Source organism: Mustela nivalis (assembly GCF_964662115.1).
Source record: "Mustela nivalis genome assembly, chromosome: 10".
Taxonomy (NCBI): Eukaryota; Metazoa; Chordata; class Mammalia; order Carnivora; family Mustelidae; genus Mustela; species Mustela nivalis.
In genome coordinates this window covers 357591-378700 of record NC_139029.1, presented here as the reverse complement: position 1 = coordinate 378700, position 21110 = coordinate 357591, and the positions used below count along the sequence as shown (strand labels likewise).

The following is a 21110-nucleotide window of genomic DNA, read 5'->3' as shown; positions in this document are numbered from 1 at the left end:
AGTTTCTGAGAAAGAACAAGCAGATACTCCAGAAGAAATCTAGAATTAAGGGTGCTTTTATTCTGGCTGTGGTACTGGAAGAGGAGAGTTGGGAGCTCTTCCGGGAGGGCCTCCTGGTCACCAGGGCCACGGCTGGTGGTGGGAGTAGCACCTGTGGCCCTGTAGACCAGCCACACTTGGAAAGTGGCCAGGCCTCCTTCTGAGATTCAGATGCATTCCTTTACATGTCTGATAGCAGAGTCTGGTTAGGGGTACTTTAGAAGCTTCTGGAACTGCAGCGGTGGTTTTTTTTTTTTTTTTTTTAAAGATTTTATTTATTTATTTGACAGAGAGAGATCACAAGCAGGCAGAGAATGAAGGGAAGCAGGCCCCCTGCTGAGCAGAAAGCCCGATGCGGGACTGGATCCCAGGACCCCGAGATCATGACCTGAGCCGAAGGCAGTGGCTTAACCCACTGAGCCACCCAGGCGCCCCTGCAGCGGTGGTTTTTACTGTTACTGTAATTTTTCTAGTTGGGTTCAGTAGGATTCAATGTATTTTCCAGGAGGCATTACTAAGGAATTTTTATACTTTTTTTTTTGCTAAGGGATTTTTTAAAAAGAAACTGAGATCAGAGTTTTTTTCCACCCTGAAAAGCCAAATACTTAGTTAATACAAAGTGCTAAGCAAAATGACGTGGGACAAGAAATGGTAATAGGACGTGCCGGGTTTGTGTGCTCCTTCAGCCGTGTGGAAGGTAGGTCGTGCAGGCTGGATGCAGTGCATGGAGAGCATTTTTTGTCTGTTGCAGACGATTTTTCATGCATTGGAGACCAGACCAGACGCACTTCTGAATTAAGGTAATGCTGGTGCAGTTGATCCTGTCAGGTTTTAAAGCACAATGTTTAAATTTCTTCAGGGTTTCTTATTTTAATAACCTGATCTTTGTACAGTTTTGCCCGTCTCTTTTTTAAGCTTATAGCTGGTTTTCAGAGCAGATTGTTCCTGAGAAGCATGTTTTTTTGAAAGGCTGTATCCAGTGTTCAGAAGGAAGAGCTAAAGTCCCAGCATTCTGAACAGGGCGGGATTTCTCCAGCTGTTTTCATTAGAAAGCAGGAGAGCCATTGTTCAAATCAGACCTTGGTTGGAATACGGTAGATTGTGCAGGTAAAAGGAAAGCCACGTGATTCACAGAAAACTCCCTATGAATTTGTGCCGAGTGGGAGCAGTGCAGCACATGTGTCACGGGGGCAGGGCTCAGTGGGTCCGGTTGAGGGTACAGTTCTTTTTGTAATTCTTGGAACTCTGTAAGTTGAAAGAATTCTTTCTTTTAAAAGATTTTATTTATTTGAGAGAATGTGTGCGCACATGTGCACCTGGAGACAAGGGCAGAGGGGGAGGGGGAGGGGGAGGGAGAGCACCCCAGGCAGGCTCCCTGCTGAGGTGCTGAGCCCAACTCAGGGCTTGATTCTACAACCCTGAGATCACAACCTGAGCTGAAACCAAGAGTCAGATGTTTAACAGACAGAACCACCCAGACAGCCCAAGTCAAAGGAATTTTAAAAAGCAAAACTAAATTAGGAACATGTCTGTGGCTCAGATGTTAAGCGTCTGCCTTTGGCTCAGGTCCTGGTCTCAGGGTCCTGGGATCGAGCCCCGCATCCATCATCGGGCTCTCTGCTCAGTGGGGAGCCGCGCCCCCCCCCACCGTGTTCCCACTCTTTCATGTGCACACGTGCTCGTTCTCAAATAATTAAATAAAATCTTCAAAAACAAAAAAACGCCCAAAACTAAATTAAGTGACTTCATTGCTTGAACAATTGGTCGTCCCTAAGCAGAAGGTGAACTTGACGCTGTAGACAAAATTTAACTCAAAGTGAACCTCAAAGTCACCCTAACTAGAAGACATTGAAGATTGTTAAGACTTCGGGTTTGGCAAAGATTTCTTAATTATGACATCAAAGATAAAAGCCATAAAAGAGAATATTTATAAATTAGACTCTGTCAAGATTAAAAGGCCTCTGCTCCTTCAAAGCCACTGTTAATAAAATGGAAAGACAAGCCTCAGGCTGGCGAACAAGGCAGCACGTGACACATCGTAGACGACTTGTAAACAGAGTTAATAAAGAACTTCTAAAACTCAGTATGAAGGAAGCAGGTGATGCGAACAGACACGTGAGAGCTGGGGCAGAGAAGCGTGATTGAAAAGATGCCCGGGGCGCCTGGGGTCCTGAGTCGGTCAGGCCTCTGCCCTCAGGTCAGGTCTTGATCTCAGGGTCCTGGGATCGAGTGCCATGTCGGGAGTCCCTGCTCAGCGGGGAGCCTGCTTCTCCTGGTATCCCTCCTCTCTGCTTGTGCTTGCTCGCTCGCTCCGAAATAAAAACTTTTTTTTTTTTTAAAGATTTTATTATTTATTTGGCAGAGACAGAGACAGTGAGAGAGGGAACACAGGCAGGGAGTGGGAGAGGGAGAAGCAGGCTTCCTGCTGAGCAGGGAGCCCGATGTGGGGCTCGATCCCAGGACTCTGGGATCATGACCTGAGCCAAAGGCAGACGCTTAACAACTGAGCCACCCAGGTGGCCCCAAAACAAATAAAATCTTAAAGAAAAGAAAAAGAAAGAGGAAAGGGAAAGCCAAAATCATTAGCTATCGGGAGATGGAAATTAAATCTGTAAGGAGACACCCCTGTCCACCTCCTAGATGGACTAACAGGTGATCATGGCAGTGCTGACAAGGACATACAGGAACTGGGCTCTGAGGCACCAGTGGTGGGAGAGGGAAGCGGTGCAAGCACTTCGAAGACAGTTTGGCAGTTTCTTTTTTTTTTTTTTTAAGATTTTATTTATTTATTTGACAGACAGAGATCACAAGTAGGCAGAGAGGCAGGCAGAGAGAGAGAGAGGAGGAAGCAGGCTCCCCACTGAGCAGAGAGCCCGATGCGGGACTCGATCCCAGGACCCTGAGATCATGACCTGAGCCAAGGCAGCGGCTCAACCCACTGAGCCACCCAGGCGCCCAGTTTGGCAGTTTCTTAAAGTGTTGAGCCTGTGCCTCCATATGTGCTCCCGGCTCAGTGTGTCCCCACTAGAAGCGGAAGGAGATGTCTGTGTAAGACTTGTCCACGCCGCAGCGCGGATGGGTGTCAGAATAAGGCCGAGCTGGCGGAGCCAGACCGTAAGAAACTACACGCTGTAGGACTCCGTGTGCCCAAATTTCGGGAGCTGCACGCTGGTGCGTGGTGACAGAAAGCAGATGGGTGGCACCTGGGGAGGGGGGATTCCAGAGGGGCACCGAGGGTGACGGACATGTTCGTTACCTGAATTGTGTGGCTGGTTTCAGAGATGTGTCCGTGTGTTAGGTATTAAGTGGTGCATATTTATTGTGTGACTTGCATTTCAGTGAGGATATTTTATGTTTTAAAAACCAAACGAACGATTACACAGCGATGCGAGCAAGTCTCCTCTCTGCCGGGCGAACCCCCAGTATTTCACGGGTCGCCACTTGCAGTTGTGTTCTTGATTTCTGCCAGCTCCACTGACTGGCCAGGAAGTCTGGCAGGTGAAGGAGGAGGTCATTTTCTCAAGTAATTTCAGGCTAAAAGGTTTTGCTGTAGTCCCGTCAGGTTTTAACGGCCTCCCGTGGCTTCTCAGAGCCCTCATAGCATGTGAGGTGTGGGTCCTGTACCGGTCTCCACTTTCAGACCAAAAAGCAGAGGCAGAGAGAGGTTGGGCACTTAGCGGAGGCCCCCGTGACGAGAGGGCCAGGACCGGGAGCGTGGGTGAGCAGGCCCCAGCGCCCGGCGGCCGCGCTGCCCCCCGCCGGCCGGGCCTGCTCAGTCGGCCGGACGCGCAGAGGCCGACGCAGACAGTTTCTGGGGGAAACCCGGTGCTCTGTTCCTCCTCGTTTCAGAAAATGGTTGTGAGAACAGATTGGATGATGGGGTGCAGTTCGCATATCGGGGAGCAGAGTCTGGCCCAGAACTCGGGGGTGAGAGCCTCCCACAGGGGCTGGAGGCCGTTCCTCCATCGTGTGCCGCTCTCGCCGCCTGCCCTGCCGGACCTTTGCCGTTTGTTGCCTCGGACGCAGCAACTGCGTGTGACGTTTGGCTCTTGAGATAAGTCAAGTGCCACCTCTTGTTTGGCCTCAGGTTTGCAGGGGTTGGGTTGACTGGACGATTTTAGTCCCGTAGGGTGTGCCCGGTTCTGTGCTACACGCTGGGCGCGCGACGCAGCGGGGGGGCGCAGGGGCACCGGTGGGTGTCCGTGGGGCACCAGACAGGTCGGGAGAAAGGCTCACTGGCCCTTTCCTGCGACTCCAGAGGGAGACAGAGCCTCAGGGAGGGTAACTCCTGCCTGCTCTCGGGCTCCCACTTACCCTGGTCTTCCGTCCCGTTCCCCCTACCCCGGTTGCTGTGAGTCCTGACCGCGGGGGGCTGGGCGGCTGACGTGGGGTGGGAGGAGGTGCCGCTAGGAGGGCGTGGGACTGAGCAGGTAGGAACGGGGGCGCCTCTCTGTTTCTGCCTGGGAGGACGGAGGTTGGCTTTGTGCAGGGAGAGCCTGGTTCCTGCTATCCTAGAAAGACACTGAAGTGAACCCATCCCCAGATGAGGGTCTTCCCCTGGAGGGCGGAGGGGAGGAAGGGCTCAGTGCTGTGCCGGCCCCTGCGCTAGTTGGTGGCCACTGGCCGGGTGTTGACGGAGGAGCACTTGGAGTAAGGAAATGTGAAACACACACTTGATTTCAAAAACTTAGTATGACAAAGGAGCATGAAATACCCGTTTGTGATTGTTTTATATTGTTTACATGTTGAAATAACATTTTTGGTATGTCAGATTACATAAATATATTACTAAATTAACATTAACCTAGGGCGCCCGGGTGGCTCAGTCCTTAAGCCTCTGCCTTCCGCTCTGGTCATGATCCCAGGGTCCTGGGATCGAGCTCCGCATGGGGCTTCCTGCTCAGCGGGGAGCCGGCTTCCTCCTCCCCAGCTCCCCCTGCTTGTGTTCCCGCCCTCCCTGTGTCTCTCTCTGTCAGATGAATAAATAAGTAATCTTTACAAATAAAATTAAATTAACATTGACCAATTTTTTTTTTTTTTAATATGGGTATGGGAAAATGAAAACCTCCACTTGTGGTTCACATTGTGTTTCTGCTGGACGGCACTGGCGAGCTGACTAGACGGGGTATAAGAGCCCGTGAGGAGGGGGCGCCGCAGAGGACACCCACAAACACTTCTTATCCCCGATGAGTGGGTTCTCCTGAATTGATGGCATTTAGCTGGAAAAGCAATTTTTAAAAAAAGATTTTATTTATTTGACAGAGATCACAAGCAGGCAGAGAGGGAAGCAGGCTCCCCACGGAGCAGAGAGCCCGATGTGAGGCTCGATCCCAGGGCCCTGAGACCATGACCTGAGCTGAAGGCAGAGGCACTACCCACTGAACCACGCGGGCGCCCCGGGAAAGCAGTTTAGAGGTGCTTCCCCTAGAAGTGGAGAAGCTAAGCTCTCTGGCCGCAGTGGCGCGCGTGTGACCGCGAGCAGAAAGGCCTGTGCGCGGCTCTCCAGGTCGGAAGGCTGGCCTGAGCTGCTAACTTCGTCCCGTCAGTGTCCGAGAGCTTGCCCTGGTGGGGTGCTGTGTGCGTGCTGGTGACAAGGAAGTGAAGTGTGGTTTTATGGTCCTGTGAGCATTGCGAGCCAGTCAGACTGCTTAGGGCGCCCGGGTTGGGTAACTCCAGGGTAGTCTCCGTTGGAATTGTGGCCATTTGGGACTGCATCCGCCTCTCTTGGTGACCACGTGTCCACTGGGTAGGACCTCTTTCCCCAGTGGTGAGGACACAGTTTGTGCTCCTCGGTCACAGCTATGACCCCTTTTACTTCTGAAGTGATTAGGTGTCCACATGGTAAAATCATCAAGATGTTCCGAGTCAGATCCTTGAAAGGACATTTGGCTGTCTCTCTTCAGACTGATGCCTGAGGGAAGGAGTGTGTGTTTTCACCGCAGCGTCCTCTGTCCATGGCAGGTGCTCAGTGAGCGGACGTGAGGAAGTGAGGAAGGTGCTCGTAGCGCAAGGCCCGGCGTGCTGCTGAGGGGAGAGGAGCTCTCCTTCGCCGGACACGGACCGGACACGAGCCTGGTCAGAAAGCAGCCGGCCCGCACGGCTCCCCATTGCGACAGAAGTGATCTGCTGGGGAAGAATCACAGAGCTGTTGGGGGAAAATCAAGACATATTCAGAAGAAGTTAATAGATATTGATGAGTGTGAGTCATGCTTTTCATTTCTGTAATTTTGGGGGGAGCTGCGAGCTGCAGGCTGGCTGGGTTCACCGTCCCTTCTGAGAGGAGCAGCGTAGACGGCTCTGCTCACCTGGACGTTGGCTCCTCGGGGTGTCAGTTGGACCGTGTTCACCGCTGTCCGCGGGAGCACGTTTCTGCGGCCTGTACGGGTGTGGTTCTGTTCTCAGGGCTCGCTTTTCAGACTGTGGACAAACCTTGGCCATTGCCTCCAGGCGGGAAGGAAGAATCCAGCGGCCTTGCGGGGAGCATAAGGGCAGCCTGGGCACAGGTGGACAGAGTCTCCGTGGCTGGGCTCCTATGGACGTCTGGCTCTGGAAGAGGCACATGGAGGGGAGTTGTGTCTTGGGGGCGGGGTTGCTCGAAGATGAGGGACGCTTGTCAAGGGGCTGGAGAGTGAAAAAAATGTCCCTCGAAGCTCCTGGGCTGAGATAAGCTGTGGTCAGCGTGTCCTACTTCTTTGGCTTCCCGGGCCTGGTCGGGCGGGTACTGGGTAGGAAACAGAGCTGGGCCGGGTGGTCTCTTTCCCTTCCCTGAGGCGCCTGCTGAACAGCAGCACGACAAGGGAGTGTCGAGGCTCAGCTCCCTTGGGCTTTGTCAAGTGCTGAGGTCCCCAAAGGTTCCTCCAGGTTCCGTTTGGTGTTCTGTCCGCTGAAGTCGGAGGGGGACGAAGTTTCAAGTTCTTGTCTAATTCAGGTGTTTAAAGAAGCCTGAGTTTAAGGTTATTTAGTACAGCTAGAGGATAACGGAGTGCCTTCTGGGCTCGGGTCTCCGCTGCAGAGGGGGGATCATCAAGGGGATGCTGTCATTTGGAAAGTGTCGGAGGAAGATGTGTGCATGGCGCCACCACTGTGGCTCTGAGGCCAGCCACCTTCAGAGGTCAGCCTGTGGCAGGTGTGGCTGCCCTGCCCAACGGGAGGCACCTTTCACTGGGGTGTCAAGGCGAAAAGACAAAACTCTAGCAGGACCAGTCAGACAAGGCACCGCAGACTCAGGTCTGGATTCCGTGAAGGAGCAGCACTTGACCCAAGAGGATGGCGGTCGCAGCACCCACGTGTACCCACGTGCACCCACGTCCTCTAAAGGACTTCAACAAGCAGTCGCACACTAAGTCGTACCGTAAGACCACTTGTGGTCCTGGGACCTGACTTGAACTGAAGACAGGTGCTCAACCGACTGAGCCACCCTGGTGCTCCTAGATTTAATTTTAACGTGTTCTGAAGTATAAATTCTTTATAGTAATTTTTAATTGTAGCATTGCATAGCAGCCTGCAAATAACTTGCACGTGTAGGTGAATAGTGCCTTCTGAGCAATGGGTTTCAAGGAACCTAGGAATGTATTTATTTATTTATTTAGTAAAGATTTTATTTATTCATTTGACAGAGACACAGTGAGAGAGAGAACACAAGCAGGGGGAGTGGAAGAGGGGGAAGCAGGCTCCCACCGAGCAGGGAGCTGGACGTGGGGCTCGATCCCAGGACCCCGGGACCATGACCCGAGCCGAAGGCAGACACCTAAGGACTAAGCCACCCAGGCGCCCTGGAACCTCGGAATTTGTAGTTCTCGATAGTGCTGCCTTCTCAGTCAGACCCATCTCTGTGCATGCGGGGGTCGGGTGTCTTACAGAAGTGATGGGTCTTACTTCTGGTCGTGAGGGAAACTGTGCTCTACACTCTGTCCATGCAGCTCGGTTGCCTTCCTGCTGCTGCCAGGGACATGGCTGATTCTTGTCAGACCATAGTTCTTTTGGTGCGCACAGCCCCGCTGTGACTCCTCCCTCGAGCTCTGGCAAGGAGCTGGGCAGTGGAGGGGGTGCACGTCGGGGTACCGCTTTCCACCACGTGGTCTCGGGGTTGAGCATGGACTTCCAGAAGGACGTGTTGGCTTCCCACACATTCACTGTGAGTGTGAGTGGCATCTGGCCGTCCGTGACTTTATGAATGATCTGCTGCAGGTTGTGTTGTCTTTTGAAAACTGTAAGAACCATTATTTTTCAAAGGTAGTAAACTGAAGTGAGTGAGGCTCCTCCTATTTTCTGGAATGTCTGCTGGGGACCCCGGGATGGTCAGACCGTTTGTAGAGCTAATAGGTATTTCCGTGTATGTTGAGATTGTGTCTTGTGTCTTATTTTTCTGTTTATGAGACTAACATGATTGTTGTATGAAGTTACTTCTACTGAAGATGATTAAGTTTTGTATATCGTCCTAATGCTTTAGGGGATCCACTTTGAATGGGGTTAAACAGTAAGTTAAGAAGAAAATTATACTGCATTGTCCATAAGTGTAAAATGTGCTAAGTAGAAGTGTTCTGTGTGTGCTTTACCTAATAGGAAGCCACTTACCTAAGTGGAGGACTGTTTGAAATTTGCATCAGAAAACTGAGTTGCAGGGAAATCTGAGGAGACATTGGAGATGCTGAGGGCAGACTATTTAAATAAACTGCATCCTAATAGAGTAATTTGCAAATAACATGTAAAAGTTTGCCCATCGCTAGGCCAGAGCCAAATGAGGGTGTAGCATGTGATACATTTCCTTTCTGCACCTGCATTACCATTTGGTTCCCCGTAAGAAGAACTAGTCACCATCACTTTTTATTTCATTGAATATTCTGATATCTGCTGTTTCATAGAAGCTAATTTCATGGTAATATATCATCAAAATGTAATATTGATTTTTATCCCTTTTGAAACACGGATATGGAAACCTCCAAGGTTGACCATTTGGTTGTTCAGACAAATTTGGGGATTACTGAGGTCGAGTCTTCCTCGCAGCCAGCTGGAGGGGTAGGCAGTCTGTGTCATTGCAGGAAAACATGTGAGGACACTGTGCGATCTATGTGGGGGACGCCTGTGCTCCCAGACTTTTTTTCTTTAAGATTTTATTTATTTGAGAGAGAGAGAGAGAGAGCGTGTGAGCAGGGGGAGTGGGAGGGTCAGAAGAAGACGGAGAGAGAGAATCCCAAGCAGACCCCCACCCAGCGTGGAGCCTGACCTGGGGCGGGATCCCATGACCCTGAGATCATGACTGCAGCTGAAGTCAGGAGGTGCACACTCAACCACCTGAGCTACCCAGTGCCCCTGTGCTCCCGCGCTTTTAAATCAAGAGGTTTATGACAGATTCATCACATGTTCGTAATGTAGTCAGACAATACCAAGAAATACTGACTTTGAAAAAATTTATTATAATAATATTCAAATGTAAATAAAATATATTACGTAATCACCCATCTCCAACATTTATAGAGTTTTGCCAGTTTCATTTAATCATCTGCCTCCTTCCTTCCGTTTTATCTTGGAGTATTTTAAAGCAAATGCCCATAAGTAAGAAGTATTTCTAACACTGTGGCCTTTACTCCTGCTCTGACAACAAAGAAAGAGCTTAGCTCTCAGACCACCAAACACCCAGGCCGTATTCACATTTTCCTGATTTTCTCTGAAGTCTGTTCATTGGGATTTTGAATCAAGATACACAGTTACTAACATTTAAAAAAAAAACAACTGTCCTGCTGGAGAATTGAAATGCACATAAAAGTTAATCGTATAGGAACTTCCTCATCAAACTACAGCAGTGACCAGCTCACACCCAGTCTCGTTTATGTCTGCCCTTGCCTGTTCTCTTCCATTTTGGTTGTTGTAAAGCAGACTTCAAACATGGTGTTCTGTTGTCGGGCACGTTTGCGTACACCTGCAAGTGTGGGGGGGTTGCAGATCAGCTCTGGGGGACAGAGGAGCCACAGTGCTTGGCTCTGCGCACCCGCTTCAGCCACAGCACCTGTCCTCGAGCACGGGGTCCTTGTTCTGCCGCCCTGAGTTGCTCGCAGTTGTGTTAAGGCCGTATGTAATGGAAGGAGGGTTTCTCTACTTTCTTTTTCTGAATGAAAAAGACAAACTGATGAAATTGGTTTAAATTCCTCATGTGAAACTTTTTTTTTTTTTTTAAGAATTTATTTGACAGAGTGAGAGAAGGAGAGAGAGCACAAGCAGAGGGAGCAGCAGAGGGAGAGGGGGAAGCAGGACCCTGAGATCATGACCTGAGCTGAGGGCAGAGGCTTAACCCACTGAGCCACCCAGGCGCCCCTCATGTGAAACTCTTTCCCTCAAAATGCTTCTTCGACTTGGAGATGACGGGGGGCGCTTTTGTGGCTGAACTAGCTAGCCAGCTTCTTCCCTGATTCATAGTTTCAGAGGCACGTGAAGATTGCAGGAGACCTCGCTAAAATGGACTAGGGGACTAGAGGGGGCCGTTGGTCGAGAAAGCCGGTACCGCTGGGTATCTGTTGCGGGGAGAATCCGCGCTTGGAGGCCCCAGTGGGAAAAGAGGTGCATTGCATCTCCTACAAGAGAGCCAGTGCCCTAAGGTACCCGACTGGCTCAGTTGATGGAGTATATGACTCTTGACCTCGGGGTTGAGTGTGGAGCCTTCTTAAAAAAAAAAAAAAAAGAAAAAAGAAAACCCCACCGGCCCTGGGCCTCAGCCGGGGAGAAACCATCATTACCTGACCTCCTGCTGCTCTCCGGTGGGCCTTCGTCCGGCCGCCCTCCCAGCTTCCTCCTCCTCCAGCGCTCCTTCCCTTTATTTGTTGGACTTGCCTGTGGTTTTACTGGGGCTGGCTTGTCCGGATTTGCAGTTCTCTGCTCTTCCCAAATAAACCCTCTTTTGGGGTAAAATAACTAGCGGTTTGATTTTCAAGGCTAACAGGTGCTCCAGCTGTCCCGTACAGTGCGGCACCGTGGGCCCCAGGGCAGCCAGCAGCTGGCGTCTCAGGCTGCCTCCTTTCTGCCGGCGAGGCCACGTGTATGCCCCGTGGCGACTCCGCTGAAAGGTGAGCTTCGCAGGCCAGTCGTGGAAAGGCCTGTGGAGCACGTCCCAGTGGTGTCTGTCGTCATTTTCGTTGCAGCCCTGTGATGTGGGTAACTCCGTTCTCTGGGGACTGGACTGAAAAGTGATTTGGTGTCACATTCCTAGTATGCGTCAGAACCAAAACTAAGGATCATTTTTTGATATGATCACCCCATTTTGTCATTAACAAGCCTTGCAGCGTGAATGTCCTTGTTAGTGACTGGGGTGCTGGGGGGCACCCTTGAAGTTCCGTCCCACACCTTCCTGGGGTCTTGACGAGAGGGAAGGGAAGTGGTGGGGCCGCCCGAAGCACGTTATGTTGCAAATGTGAGATATTTGAATAAAAAATTTGTGTTAACACTTTGACTTACAAAGATTTTGGATATAATCTGAATTAGGGCAGATCATACACGTTCAAGTTATTTAAATTTCTATGAAAAGTATTTCTAGGATAGATGTTCTAAATAAAAGCTAGTGGCAATGTGGGTCATGAAAAACAGATATGAAACTCTCAGCAGGTCCTGTCTTACTGGATTAGCTGGGCGAAGGCCCTGAGTCAGCACGGCCAGGGCTTAGCCTTGACTTTAGCAAGGGGAGGAGGAACCTGGGCCACGGAGACCCGATGTTGGGGTTGTCTGAAGGCTTTGGGAACCTAAGGATAGTGAAGAGAAAAGCAAAGTGATTCCATGTAAGTAACACTTTAAAATGTACATTTTATTTTAACCAAAATAACGTAAACTGCATTATCAGTGTTCAGAAAATGAAGAGGAAAATAGGACCAATAAGTCTTATAACAAAATGCTATTAGTCTTTTTAAATGTCTTTTTTTCCACTAAAGTATATATTTTAATCTTCTAAAATAGCTAAAATTAGGGACTCCTGGGTGGCTCAGTTGGTTGTGCGTGTGCCTTTGGCTCATGTCCCGGGATTTGGGCTCCCTGCTCCGCGGGGTGCCGGCTTCTCCCTCTCCCTCTGCCCGCCGCTCCGCTGCCTGTGCTTTCTCCCTTCCTCTCTCTCGCAAGTGAGTAAATAAAATCTTTCTAAAAAATAGCTAAAATCATTACACAACTTTTTGTTTTAGTGTACACCAGGCAGTTTTCCAAGTGGTTATTCCATCTTCCTTACTGTTCTTAGAGATACATAATAGTTCACGTTAAACATTAACATGTTCTAACAAAAAACATTGTTTTTTTTTTTTTTAACCGAAAGTATGGACAAAACAGTGTGAATACTTCTCGGCGTCAGGACCCAGATAACCTGTTAACATTATTTTAGAAAGAAAAAACACGTGTATGCATAAAAGATAGTGCGGAGAAGAGCTGCCTACCGTCCCTGCTTCGTGTTCTCTCGTGTGCGCAGAAACACCACTGCTTACGCCGGCGCGCGTTTGTCCTGTCCTGTGCACAGAGAGAAAGTGCCGTCGCACATGCACTGTTCTGTACCTTGTTGGTGTCATTTACTGGGTCCTCACAGAAGAGCTTTTGGGGTGAACTTTTAATTTATGAGAATTGGGAGGTTTCTTGCTTCCTCTTAGTTCCGCCGGTGTCTGAATGTGTGCGCTCCTTGCCTGGGGGTGCCAGTTTCTCTTTGGGGCAGCACGGACTGTGATGGTGCTGTTGCCTGACCCCCAGGGGCGTGTCCATTAGCTTCGAGCAGAGAGTGTACACGCACATCTCATCAAGGTGGTCCTGGGCAGCACCCACTCGGGGACAGCAAGGCCAGTGTGCTGGACACCCTGAGTGCCCTTTCATCAGTGAAAGTCTGTCCATCCATGAAAAAACTTCTTTTCCAGATTTGATTTCAGAAAATACACCTTTGACGTGGAGAATAGAGAATGTAATTTTAGAAGATTTTTAAGTGCTTAACCATAGGTTACTTTTTCTCACCAGACCAGTTGTCTAGATTAAATAGGTCTGAACGGACTTTTGTCTTTATTGCTAGTAGCCACAGGAATACCTCTTCTCTTGAAAATGAACAGACATGGGTTTTGAGTCTCTCTCTTGAGACTCCGGTGCGGACACTGATTATAGAGGGATCATGAGTAAAGGCATTAGTCATTTATGATACTTACTGATGAAAGAGAAATACATCTGGTTTTGTTCTCTTTGCTTGTGACTAAAGATTCAAGCCAGCAAGTATTGATATTATGGCTTCTGAAATTTTATGGGGTAACTGAAATAAATGGATCTTCTCGTTTTAAACACACTTGGGGGGCACCTGGAGGATGCAAGTCGGTGAAGCATCTGCCTTCAGCTCGGGCCACTGTAGTCGGCTTATCCCTCTCCCTCTGCCCCTCCCCTCCACTTGTGCTCTTTCTCTTTTTCTCTCTCTCAAATAAAGAAGTAAAATCTTAAAAAAAAAATACAGACACTTGGGTTTTCAATTAATTCATTTCTCTAGTTTAGAGCAGTAGTGGTGCGTGATTATCATGTATATATTCTTCTATGATATGTTTAAAAAGAATATCTAATTAAAAGAAGGATTTAAACTTAAGATCTCAGGGGGTCATCCCACCTAACAATAGAATTTGGGTCTTGTATCTAAAGACCCAGCATCTCAGAAAGTACTTCCTGCTTACCTAGGTCCTAAGAGTTTGCTGGTTTTCGTCCTTACTTTAAAAATTAACCTTAACTTTTTAGTGTTGAAGTTATAATCAGAAGTTATGTTTGTTGACTAAAACTAACAATTAAAGTTTTTTTTAAGATTTTATGGGCGCCTGGGTGGCTCAGTGGTTAAGCCGCTGCCTTCAGCTCAGGTCATGATCTCAGGGTCCCGGGATCGAGTCCCGCACCGGGCTCTCTGCTCAGCAGGGATCCTGCTTCCTCCTCTCTCTCTGCCTGCCTCTCTGCCTACTTGTGATCTCTCTGTCAAATAAATAAATAAAATCTTAAAAAAAAAAAAAAGATTTTATTTATTTATTTGTCAGAGAGAGCGAGCACAAGCAGGGGGACCAGCAGGCAGAAACAGGCAGAAGGAGAAGCAGGCTCCTCGCTGAGCAAGGAGCCCAACGCGGGACTCGCAGGACTCGGTCCCAGAACCCTGGGATCGTGACCAGAGCCGAAAGCAGACCTATACCTGCCTGAGCCCCGCAGGTGTCCCAGTAATTTAAGATTTTATGCCTGCAGATGGGAGGTGAGGCAGGGCAGAGGAGAGGGCGCCTCCGGCAGACCCCCACTGAGCACAGAGCGGGCTCCGTCTCAGGACCCAAGACCATGACCTGAGCTGATACCTGCAGTTGGACGCTTGACAGACTGAGCCACCCAGGCGCCCTCCCATCTTTTTAAGAGGTTTTATTTATTTGTAGAAGTAACAATTCCGTTTACCCCACGCCAAACATTAGCTATTACTTCTCTTCAGTGCTGGTTTTGGAGGGCTTGAGTGAAAGGGCTTCTTTACAGACCAAGAGCAGTTCCCTGACACGGGGCGGGGTGCGGGGTGCTGCCGCCGGCCTGAGAACCCCCAGCGCCGCGTGACCGTGCGCGCGGCCGCGGTGGCCGGGCGTCCTGGCTGGCGGCACGCCGCAGTCCACAAATGGCGGGGAACAGGGCCTCCCGGCCTCCCAGCTCCTTTAGAAATTATCTGCTGTTCTCTGGGCACTGTCCCCGTTGCGTACGTTACTGTCCATGGGCTGCAGCTCTGAGGCGTCTGTCCGCGCAGACCAGAGCGAGCACTGGCCAGTGGCGTCGGTGAAGTGTCTGCAGGGTGGCCGCGTCCACGTCGAGCTTCGGTAATGCTGCTCTTCACTGGGGAGGCTCCAAGTATCTTTGAAGCCTTCCACGTGCTTCCAGCTCCCACTTAAAGTAATGGCTTTAGAAACAACTATTTTGGTCCAAAATATTTCTGAATCTGCGTCAGCATGTATCGCCTTCCCAGAGGGGCCTTCACGTCCCGTCCTGTCCCTGTAAGGCCTTTCTTGGTGGCTCTGCAGATGGTCATTGAAGGTCAGGACTGGCGACGGGGCATTGCTTCCTGGAGGTCCTGCACGCACCCCTTCGCCCCCGCCTCCGGCCTGGCCTATTTTCGTAGCTATGAATCGATAGCACAGCTGAAGGCAAGAACTCAGAACTCAAACACACACTGTCTAAAGATACTCCTAAGTGGGAAAGATATTTTTTGTTTCCATCAGTAAGTTTACACCAAGTTTCTATAATGTAAACCATGTAAATTTATTCTAAATGCGTTTGTGCAGAATAGGAAGATTGACCCAGACACGGACTCTACCAGATATGCTTCCTGCCCCTCCAGTTTCCCCCAGAGAGGTTTCAGTCTCAGGAAAACAGCTATTGGGAATTAAATACCTGGTGTGTGTAATACCAGCCCTGTCACATTTGCATACAGTCTCCGGTGTGTGTTTGCACAGGACGTTGAGGCCCTTTGAGGAGCCATATTTGCGTATGGGCGCTCACCGTAGGCTTAGGCGATAGAGATGTTGGTAATTACGGCTTCAGCTTTGAGATCCATGGGTCATAACCACGACTGCTCTAACGTTCATGCTCTTGGTCAGAAACACAACCCCAGTTACGGCATTCCCTTGGGAAGGTAGGTCTGCTCTAACAGGGAGACTTTGAGTCTGGCTTAAGGAATGCTGTCCAAGGAGGCTGGGGTGGCAGGGCTGTTTGTTCTGAGCCTAATTCGGCCTGTTGCTGTCAGGGTGCAGTTAGTGCTGCTGTTTCTGAGACCCCATTTTGGCCAGAGAGTGAGATGTCCTGGACCAGAAGCCTGTTGGATACCACACTGAGTGCTTTCAGAATTGCTGTGTAAACATTCTAACGTCCGTGGGGCACGGCGACGGAGTGGGTCCTGGTTTCGAGAGCATCGACATGGTGCTGAGGTTCTGGGCTATCCAGTTGCTGCTCTGCTCGTCCCCTGAGCAGACTTCCCCGGCATCCGTGTGAGCTCTTCTAACGTCAGTCTTACGCTCTTGGGTTTAGAGGGAGACTCCGATCCTTCAGGAAAAATGCTGCTTGACACATTTTTTTCTTTTTCATCCCACCACCATCTCCTGAGTGTGTATTTGCCACCGTCACTGAAAGGCTTGTGGGCAGTACCAATCGCGTCTGACAGGTCCAGCCCTTGGTAGAACTGTACAGGTTCTGGTGAGCGCTGAAGAGAAGTGCTCTGACCCATGATAATAGAACGGCTCTCACAATGCCCGTTCCCTTTTCTCACCTGCTTCGTTCAGCTACTCAGCCATTGTTTATTGATTTTCCTTATGCTTGTGTCTGTGTTTCAGATCTCCGTTTCCTTGAGGTGGCACTGAAGAGCACTGGCACCCGAAGATGAGTGAACTTGACCAGCTGCGGCAGGAGGCCGAGCAGCTTAAAAACCAAATTAGGGTATGTAGCTACGCGTGTGCTTGACTTAGTTTATAAATCATTCAAATTTCAGGTAAGATGTTACCTGTTGTGGGAAAGGTACATTGCAGAAGGACAACATGGTATTTTGGATTAAAACTGAATTTTCGCTGGAGAGGATATGCTCATGGAGCCAGATATTTGGCCTAGGATGTGGTTTTCAGGGTTCTGTTTTCCAGTATGTCATTATTTGAATATACAAAAAATGTTTTCATAGAACTTATAAATGTCTCTCTGGGTATTTTTTCTTAACCTCGGGAATTCATTCATGACTTTTTTTCCCCCCATTCACGACATTTTCTTGGTCACTGCGTAGAGTGTGGTGTCTGCTTAGCCCTCCCTTGTAACTGTTGAGGACAGGACACTTGTTTAATTTTGTTTTTGTTTTTTTTTTTTGTTTGTTTGTTTGTTTAAAGATTTTATTATTTATTTATTTATTTATTTATTTGACAGAGATCACAAGTAGGCAGAGTCAGGCATAGAGAGAGAGGGAAGCAGGCTCCCTGCTGAGCAGAGAGCCCGATCCGGGGCTCGATCCCAGGACCCTGAGATCATGACCTGAGCTGAAGGCAGTGGCTTTATTTAACCTACTGAGCCACCCAGGTGCCCCCCCAGGAAACTTGTTTAAAAACAAGAGTATTAGCAACAACAGGGGAAAGTGTCTCAGGTGTGCCCAAGGTGTCCTAGAGAAGGGTCCGGGATGGATGCTGGCTCCATAAGCTCTGATAGGCTGTTAAATGGGAGTGGACACATCTAGCTGGAAAGAAACAGAGCTACCGTGTACAACCAATAGCTCCCAGAGTTCTTTTTTTTTTTTTTTTTTTTTAAGATTTTATTTATTTATTTGACAGAGATTACAAGCAGGCAGAGAGAGAGGGATGCAGGCTCCCCGCTGAGCCGAGAGCCTGATGTGGGGCTCCATCCCAGGACCCTGAGATCATGACCTGAGCTGAAGGCAGAGGCTTTAATCCACTGAGCTACCCAGGCGCCCCAGCTCCCAGAGTTCTGCAGCTTTAAATCCCAGCCTGGCCAACCGCAGAGCCCCTGCACTTCTGAAAAGGCAGGGCTGGGAGGGTTCTGAAGACACGAATTCTGCTCCCCTCCCGTTTTGTGAGACAGAACTTGTAATGAACATTTTCTACAGAAACATTAAATACAAGTACTTGTTCCTGTTCTCTTACACCTGAGAAAACATAATGGAATGTTTAAAGATCTATAGCCAAGAGGATACAAAGTATCTTTCAAATTTCAAATTCTAAGATTCAAAAAATCAACTACACAGGGCACCCTAGGCATCTCAGATGATGAAGTGTCTGCCTTCAGCTCAGGTTATGATCTCCGGGTCCTGGGGTGGAGCCCGGAGTTGGGCTCCTAGCTCAGTGGGGAGTCTGCTTCTCCTTCTCCCCCTCCCCACGCTCATGCCACGCACTCCTCTCTCGCTCTCTGTCTCAAATGAAGAAATCAAATCTTAAAAAAAAAAAAAAAATTGGATACAGCTCAATAAAAATAAGCAAGACTTGGTGTTTTTAATGGTTTGCTCTGATCAGATTTGTTTAACATTGCCTGTCTACCTTCCAGAATATAGAATTCAGAATTTTGTTTTTCTTTCTTTCTTTCTTTCTTTCTTTCTTTTTTTTTTAAGATTTTATTTATTTATTTGACAGAGAGAGATCACAAGTAGGCATAGAGGGAGGCAGAGAGAGAGGAGGAAGCAGGCTCCCTGCTGAGCAGAGAGCCCGATGCGGGACTCGATCCCAGGACCCTGGGATCATGACCTGAGCCGAAGGCAGCAGCTTAACCCACTGAGCCACCCAGGCACCCAGAATTTTGTTTTTCTGATCGCTATAAATTATTGTTTAGAAGTTGTTCATCATGGGTCCAGATCTGTGCATAGCAGATAAAGAAAGTTTGTGTGGGGACGCCTGGGTGCCTCAGTCGGTTGGACAACTGCCTTTGGACCAGGTCGTGGTCTCAGGTTCTGGGACTGAGTCCCGCGTCACTCTCCCTGCTCAGCGAGGAACCTGCTTCTCCCTCTGCCTGCTGCTCCCCCTGCTTTTGCTCTCTCTCACTCTCTGACAAACAGATAAAAAAATCTTTTAAAGAAAGAAAGAAAGAAATTTCGTATGGCATAGGGGAAAGACATGGAAATTTGGGGGGACAAAAACAAAGCCCGAGTGTTCACGTTGCATCTCTTGCCCCTTCGTTGTGAATAGCGTGCCTCTTCCCAGGGGCCGGCGCTGTCGTGTGACCAGCTGTGGGATTTGAAAGTGTGAATAGAGGGTGCCTGGCTGGCACAGTCAGGGGAGTGTGTGACTCTTGGCCTTGAAATTGCAGGTTCGAGGACCATGTTGGGTGTAGAGATGACTTAAAAAATGAAATCTTTTGGGGCGCCTAGATGGCTCCGTTGGTTAACTCCTTTCAGCTCAGGTCGTGGTCCTGGGATCGAGCCCTGCATTGAGCTCCGTGCTCAGCAGGAAGTCTGTTCCTCCCTCTCTCTGCCTTCCCTGCTTATGCGCTCTCATGCTCTCTCTCTCTAAAATGAAAAATAAAATCTTTTATTTTTTCTTATTTTTAATTTTTTTTTAAAGATTTTATTTGAGAGGCGTGTGCACGCACAAGTTGAGGGGAGGGGCAGAGGGAGAAGCAGGCTTCCCCCTGAGCAGGGAGCCCGATGCGGGACTGGATCCTGGATCCCAGGACCCTGAGTTCATGACCCGAGCGGAAGGCAGACCCTTAACCAACGGAGTCACCCAAGACACACCAAAAATAAAATCTTTTAAAAATAAAAATTCTGGGGCACCTGGGTGGCTCAGTGGGTAAGCCTCTGCCTTCGGCTCGGGTCATGATCTCAGGGTCCTGGGATCGAGCCCCGCATCGGGCTCTCTGCTCAGCAGGGAGCCTGCTTCCCTCTCTCTCTCTCTCTGCCTGCCTCTCTGCCTACTGGTGCTCTCTGTCAAATAAATAAATAAAATCTTTAAAAATAAAATAAAATAAAATCGCTTTCCCCTCTGTTTACCAGTAGTATCACCACGGTCTATTGTACGATACAGTGTGAAAGTCCAGGTTGATCTTCGTACACTAAAAAGGGTGAAGTCGCTTAAGTCCCATGTCTTATTTTTTCCACTTACAAAATTCTCATTACTCTTTTTTTTTCCCCCCAAATGAAGATATTTATTTATTTATTTATTTATTTGTCAGAGAAAGAGCGAGAGCACAAGCAGGGGGAGTGGCGGGTAGAGGGAGAAGCAGGCTCCTGCCGAGCAAGGAGCCTGATGCGGGTCTCCGTCCCGCAGGACCTGAGCCAAAGGCAGACATTTAACCAACTGAGCCACCCAGGCGCCCCATCATTATTCTTTTTTATAACTAAAGGCCATGTATAACATCAGTAAGAGTGATACTCAGAACTAAACGTTGAACTCCATAGTGGACAGGTAGAAGCCCCTGTTTAAAGACGTGTACTCTGGACCTTTCCTCGGCTGGCTCCTTACCCCAAATTTAGGTGCTGGCATAGAAATGCTTGATGACATGGGACGCCTGGGTGGCTCAGTTGGTTGGACGACTGCCTTCGGCTCAGGTCATGATCCTGGAGTCCTGGGATCGAGTCCCGCATCGGACTCCCAGCTCCATGGGGAGTCTGCTTCTCTCTCTGACCTTGATGACATGATTTTTGGTGTTTTAATTATTTAATCCATTAAGTAGAATGACTTCTCATAGGATAAAGCTGAATCTGAAATCTAGATCTTTGGCACCTTTATAACAATAATGTCTTCGAGTATGTTTCCATGTTCTCAGTTGATAAATATTCCCTCCAGCTCCATGAAGTAACTCACAGTGAGGCAGTTTGCCCTTAAAGAATGGTGTCCTGGGGGCGCCTGGGTGGCTCAGTGGGTTAAAGCCTCTGCCTTCAGCTTGGGTCATGATCCCGGGATCCTTGGATCGAGCCCCACATGGGGCTCTCTGCTCAGCAGGGAGCCTGCGTCCCTCTCTTTCTGCCTGCCTCTCTGCTTGCTTGCGATCTCTGTCAAATAAATCTTCCAAAAAATAAAAGTGTCTTGGGATACCCGCGTCCCCCTACCCCCACCCCCTTGAAGGTGCGGGTATGTATAAATGCTGTCATGTGGCTAGCTGTCATTTCGAAAGCAGATAATCAGATGACTGCATAATGGAAACATTTTTCTTACTAGAAATTTGTCATCATTTCCTTTGAAATCACTCTTGTGCTCAGATTTTTGTCCCTTTCAGCTCTTGTCTCATTTTTCTTCATAATATATGGCTATTTTCTATATTTCCTACGAAGTTTGATCACTTAGGAACAATAAAAACATCTCAGGTAGGGGCGCCTGGGTAGCTTCTGCCTTCGGCTCAGGTCATGGTCCCAGGTTCCTGGGATCTAGTCCCGCATGGGGCTCTCTGCTCAGCCGGGAGCCTGCTTCCTCCTCTCTCTCTGCCTGCCTCTCTGCCTACTCTGTCAAATAAGTAAAATAAAAAAAATAAAAATAAATTTTAAAAAACCATCTTAGGTAGTCTTAGAATTTCCCTTCATAGTTCTTACCTGCTGCTTCACAAGGTCATTTTATAGGTAAGAGAGCAGGGAGCACATACAGCAGCCAGACAGTCTTACTGAATTGGATGGTCTTGACTCCAGA

At 49.0% G+C, this 21110-nt stretch overlaps 1 protein-coding gene across 3 annotated transcripts in view; it reads left to right on the top strand.

Moving 5' to 3' along the window:
- The window catches only part of GNB1 (G protein subunit beta 1), an 88516-nt gene that overhangs the window by 42766 nt on the left and 24640 nt on the right, over window positions 1-21110 (top strand). For all 3 annotated transcript variants that reach the window (XM_082686269.1, XM_082686270.1, XM_082686271.1), the window contains exon 2: window positions 16344-16446. In XM_082686269.1, coding sequence (XP_082542395.1) covers window positions 16390-16446 — 57 coding nt within the window. In that variant the 5' untranslated portion in view covers window positions 16344-16389. The remainder of the gene's footprint in view (window positions 1-16343; window positions 16447-21110) is intronic.